Source organism: Salarias fasciatus, chromosome 10, assembly GCF_902148845.1.
Source record: "Salarias fasciatus chromosome 10, fSalaFa1.1, whole genome shotgun sequence".
Lineage (NCBI taxonomy): Eukaryota > Metazoa > Chordata > Actinopteri > Blenniiformes > Blenniidae > Salarias > Salarias fasciatus.
In genome coordinates this window covers 17,394,729-17,400,284 of record NC_043754.1, presented here as the reverse complement: position 1 = coordinate 17,400,284, position 5,556 = coordinate 17,394,729, and the positions used below count along the sequence as shown (strand labels likewise).

General features: G+C 42.2%; 1 protein-coding gene across 1 annotated transcript; it reads left to right on the top strand.

Moving 5' to 3' along the window:
- Positions 1-21: 21 nt before the first annotated feature.
- rab38b (RAB38b, member of RAS oncogene family) lies at positions 22-5,556 on the top strand. Its single transcript, XM_030101814.1, has 3 exons — positions 22-267; positions 2,357-2,634; positions 4,186-5,556. The coding sequence occupies exons 1-3, from the start codon at positions 39-41 to the stop codon at positions 4,333-4,335; spliced, it is 657 nt and encodes a 218-aa protein (XP_029957674.1). The 5' UTR covers positions 22-38; the 3' UTR covers positions 4,336-5,556.

The window sequence follows — 5,556 nt, the reverse complement described above, 5'->3', positions numbered from 1 at the left end:
ACACACACACACACACACACACACATCCGACAGGTGAGATGACCAACCACCCGTCCCACTCCAACGGCATGCAGAGCCTCCGGAAGGAACACCTGTACAAGGTGCTGGTGATCGGGGACCTGGGCGTGGGGAAGACCTCCGTCATCCGGCGCTACGTCCACCAGACCTACTCCAACAACTACCGGGCCACCATCGGGGTGGACTTCGCTCTCAAAGTGCTCAACTGGGACTCCGAGACTGTCCGGCTCCAGCTGTGGGACATTGCAGGTGGGACAGTGAGTAAAATGTGGTTTATTATGTCTGATTTAGTTTGTAGGGATGTAAACCAGACGGAATCTGAAGTCAAGTTGTGCGTAAAAAGAAGCAGTTTGTTACTTAAATTTCTGTTGTTTCTTGATTCGTGAAGCGACGTTGAAAGGAAAGAGAAATCACGTGTTCGTTTTGAAACTGAGAGTGAAACAGGACTGCTGTACAACTGTTAAACAGCAAGTGAAATATGCGGCGCCGCTGTGCACAGCTGGGATCTGTTATTCAGATGCGCGCGAAGAGGCGACCAGCGCGCCTTCGTTTAGTTATTCATTCAAGGTATGATGCTGCATCATGTGATCAGGCCCATGTGAGGGACATTTAAAGGCCAGACACAGGAGTGTCATTGTGGGGTGAATAAAAAAAAAACAGAGCACCCTTACCCAATCTCTCTCTCACAGACACACACACACTCTCTCTCTCCCTCACACACACAACCACATGCCTTCAAATGAAATTAGAAGTCACATCTGTATGATTGACTCCTGCCTAACCTGCTTGAAGTTCACCCAGAGGAGCTGCAGGGTTCATTTGGCAGGAGAATTTCAGTTTTCTTTTAAACTTGATGCGTTATACTGTGTATTTATGAGAAGATTTAAAATTGGACCGTGCATTTATCGAATGACACTTTGTCAAGTGACATGTGACGCATCTGTCTCCTGGCACTGCAGAGAGGAGGGTTCCTTAAGAGAGATAAAAATCACTCATACAGTCTTTTTGCACAAAAAAGAGGAAGCAGCCTGTCCATGCGCAGTCAGATTTTCCATTTCCTGCTCCTCAGTGGCGCTTTGTCCTTGTCAGAGCACTTCTTCAAGGCAAGAAATGACATCGTAGTCATTAATATTCATAGGAAATGTAAACTTCTCGGGAAAGAGGAGGCGTTAAGCACACACTCACAGTCTCACTTTTGTTCCGAAACATACTCACATCAAACTGCAGGACACAGCCTGAGGAAATATGTTGACAGATTACCTGCTCCTCAAAAAGCCTGATTTCCATTCACTGGGGAATCCACAGGAAGGAGTAGCCTCACATACCTGCAGTGTTTGCAGGCCTTTTTTCACATTTACAGTCCAGTCCATCTCTTCTTGGACAGTAAAGCTATTTTCTATAATTTTCCACCCAACCATCATCATTGGCATATGATGAATATAGAAATTACAATGATAATTGTAATACTTCAGTCCCTGTATTTTGTCTCTATCTGTGATGATTGGACAAATTAACATAAATACCATTATTTTTTCATGGATGCCAGCCATTTGTTTTCAATGACGGCATGAAATCTGGAATCACTGGATATTGCCAAGTGCTCAGTTTCTTACATGGAGATGCTTTGCCAAGGCTTTACTGCAGAAACATTCAGTCACTGCTTGTTGTGGACACTTTGGTTTTGTCTTTATGAGGTAACAGGCACGCTCAGTTAGGTGACTGGCTCGGCTAATTAAAATAACCTTTTCTTCGGAAGATTGCAAGATCACTTCACAGAGATTTTGCTCCATTATTTACCGGTGCTTGTTTCAGACAAGAGGATTTAACAAACACTAAGTCTGTTTCGAAACAGTTTGGCAACTCAGAGCTTCAACTAAACCCGCTTTGCATTTTGGGCCTCTGGACTTGTCTTGCAATAGTTTTCGAGTGTTTGATTGATATTGGGTCAAAAATAAAGCTTTGTAGACTTCAGAAATTATTGTAGTGCTGTTATCTGCTGTCACATTTTATAAACTTTATTGTCCATTTCTTTAACAACTTCTCGTTCCTAAATGTTGCAGTATTTCATATCATTCGGTAAACGCTGCATTCACATTTCTTGACCGCAGACTTCGGTTTTGACAACAAGCACTTTCAGCGGTCCGCTGTTTTACTGCGACACGGTGGAATGTGCTGCTTCTTAGGGAATGCAGCCACTGCCGGCTGTCAGCAGCATTCGTTGTTTCCCTGCAAAAACGCAGGAAAACAATGGAAACCTGTTTGCAAACGGCAGCCCGTGCACAATAATGCGGCCACACGAATGAGTGAGTCTCACTGTGTGTCTGTGGGTTCATCACAGGTCAGGAACGGTTTGGGAACATGACGCGAGTGTACTACCGTGAAGCCATGGGAGCCTTCATCGTGTTCGACGTGACACGGCCAACGACCTTTGAGGCCGTCGTCAAGTGGAAAGAGGACCTGGACTCAAAACTGATGCTGGCAAACGGACAGAGCATTGCCACCGTGCTGCTGGCCAACAAGTGCGACCAGGGCAGGGAGCTGACCAGCAACGGCATCAAGATGGACCAGTTCTGCAAGGACCACGGCTTTGTGGGTTGGTTCGAGACCTCTGCTAAGGTGAGACCAGAGCTGCCCTGAATCACTCTTGTTTTCAGTCATCTGTGGGGCGTGAGATACTGAGTAGCGACAAGTAATGTAATAATAACCAATAGTGTGATGAATAACAATAGTGCAACAATTTGGGCCAATTTTATTGCAGTGAAACCAACTATGTAATAACTTGTTATACAAATTATGTTTTCTGTGAATTATTATCACAGGTATGACATCCACTATGTCTATTTTTGATAAGTTAGCTGCACAAAAACTGTACTGAAATGTTTGCTTTTAAATGGAATATCCAGAAAACGATAGGATTACTTTTGACGTTATTGTCAAAATGTTGTTAAAAAGCTGTAAACACTGCATACATCTAAAATCGCTAAAGCTGTTAGGAGAACAATTCATTATTGATTGTGATGAGGTGAAATTAAGTTTCTTGTGAGAGTGTTTTTTTTAATCACATTTGGTAAGGTAGATTTTATATATATGCAACTGAAAAAGTTAGACCATAACCATATTCTCAGGTGGGATTGAAGAAGCAGCGTACCTGACTGAACCTGGCTCTATTACAGTCACATGCAAGCCCTTCTCTGCTCTTGTTAACTGTGTCGTGGTTGTAACTAAGCTCACTCCTCAACGTGTTAATACTGCTTCAGGATCATGAGTGATAGATGAGCCAGAGCGGTAGGCTGTCGCAGCGATAGGCTGGCACGCCCAGGGGAGACCTCCTCCCTCTTCAGCTCTCTGCAGGCAGCAGCAAACATCCCCACAGAGCCAACTGGAATTTCATATGCTCATGGAAGATGGCTCCACAAGATGAATTTGCAAAGCTGGGTCAGAACGAGTTATTAAAGTGATTATGAACTGCCCGTTGCTTAGGAACTCCTGTCTTGGACTGAGTTCTACTGGACTTTTTTTTTTTTTTTTTTTTTTTTTGAAGAAAAAGTTTCTGAATCGTGCTGGTTTAAATTCTGTCCTTGAGCAGATTCAAACTTATATAACCACTGCCCTGTGACACCTTAGATTTTGCATGCGCTTAACCCGGTGGGTCATTGAAGCTTTATTAAACTTCTAGAGATTAGGAGAATGAAATTAAGCATATGAATACTGTAGAAATTGAGATTTGTAGTGCTTTAATTTGTCATGTATTTCTCATACCACTTACTGTGTTTGTGCCAAGCCTGGAAGTGTTTTTTTTTTTTTTTTACCTCTGTGATGTGCACAAGCTTGTATTTCACATCCAGAACAGCATTTGCACATAACCTTAAATTCTGCTAATGCCTTCTTCATTTGCACATCTGGCAATGACACGAATGTGCCGGGGCGGCCTGAGTGAGCTCTCCCCTTGTGGCATCGAGACTCAACATTCTGAAAGGTCAAAGTTTATGAAGTGCTGGTTCAGGCAGAAGTGTCAGAGGTAGGCTAAGAAAAACAAGAAAAACATCTACTTGTTCATCTTCGTTGGCAAGCTTAAGCCAAAATGTCCTGAAAATGGTTTTGTTTGTTTTTTAGACTTCTTCCGAGAAACTAAATACTGTATAACTACATTCTTTGAAATTCTTTTAGGACAATCTCAACATCAGCGAAGCTGCCAACTTCTTGGTCAAACACATCATGGCCACGGAGAATGACATCCTGAAAAGCGTGGTTCCAGACACCATCTCCCCGCAGCTGGACTCCAGCAGGCAGATGAGCTGCTCCGGCTGCCTCAAGTAGTTCAGTGCAGGCAGAAGAGAGAATAATGAACGACAAAGAAAGACGATTTCACCACATCGGAGATTTCAAGGAAGCAGAACCTGATACTGTTTGGTTTCTGTTTAATATTTTGCTTTATTGCGCAACTGTGGAGTGAATTAAACACTTCGAACTGAAGTCTCATAGACTCAGAAAGCTGCACTTTTATGTAACAGTGCAGTGGAGTGTGGGGACTTGAGATACTGTGACTGTTCCAATGTTGCCTTATAAACAAATATATTCTCCAGATAAGTGTATTATCACTCGCTATGCTGTTTAGCATTATTTAGTTTATGGGCAAACAAGCATTTTTAACACAAAAGCGGTCAGTCTTAAAGTTTTTATAATGATACACTCAAAACTGTACAGACCAGACTTTCTTTAAGGTTTCTCTGCACAAGTCATAAAAGCAATATTTGTCTTGAATATTAAATCCCAGCTTGTGAAATGATGTGAATTTTGCACATACATTTTTTTTAATTGATTTTAAATTATTTTCAGCAGGCTTGTCTCAGAGTGAAGTTAGACGTTAGTTGACGTTGCGTAGGTTAAAATTCACACCACAACTGATTACTGTGTTCAGCACTAAGAGTAACATCTTTATATGCTTGAGGAAGCAGTTTCGGAGAAATATGGAGCTTCGACAAACATCGTGGAGTTTGTCTAGTGTAACTATTTTTCCATGGCCAGTGGGCAGGTCTCTCTGAGCAGTTCATGTTTCAGTGAACAGAGGAGACACGTCGCAGACATTTAAGGGGTAGTTGTTGTTCTGTTTGAACTTTAGTTCGATTAGTATATGGCTACAGTATCTTATTGATTGGATTACTGCTGTTAATCTTGTGCGTTTTGCTTTCCTCTGTACCGACTGTCGGGTTGCATACTAGACACGCTCATTTGCCAAAACCTAAGCCTCAGTATCCATGGTAACAAGAGTCTTTTTTTATATGGTTATCCTCTAACATCTATGTGAAGCTTTGTCTCAGCGTGCCATGCAGACAGACGCGGTGCATATCCACATATAGAGAGATTTCTCCCCGCTCGCTATTCCTTTTCGCCTAATCTTTCATCTCTTCATCTGCTTTGTCGTCTGTTATTATTTCCAGTTTTTTTTTTTTTTTAAATACTTAACCTGCCTCTCTCCATTTGCTTCTTTTCTGATGTCTACGTACCGTGCACAGAATGTTATGTAAAATGGTCTGTATT

What these genes read in the sequence shown, in the direction of transcription:
- rab38b (XM_030101814.1), top strand. Translation starts at nt 39, where the DNA reads ATGACCAACCACCCGTCCCACTCCAACGGCATGCAGAGCCTCCGGAAG. An exon ending in CCAGCTGTGGGACATTGCAG is followed by an intron (nt 268 to 2,356) that starts GTGGGACAGTGA and finishes GGTTCATCACAG; the next exon opens with GTCAGGAACGGTTTGGGAAC. An exon ending in GGTTCGAGACCTCTGCTAAG is followed by an intron (nt 2,635 to 4,185) that starts GTGAGACCAGAG and finishes AAATTCTTTTAG; the next exon opens with GACAATCTCAACATCAGCGA.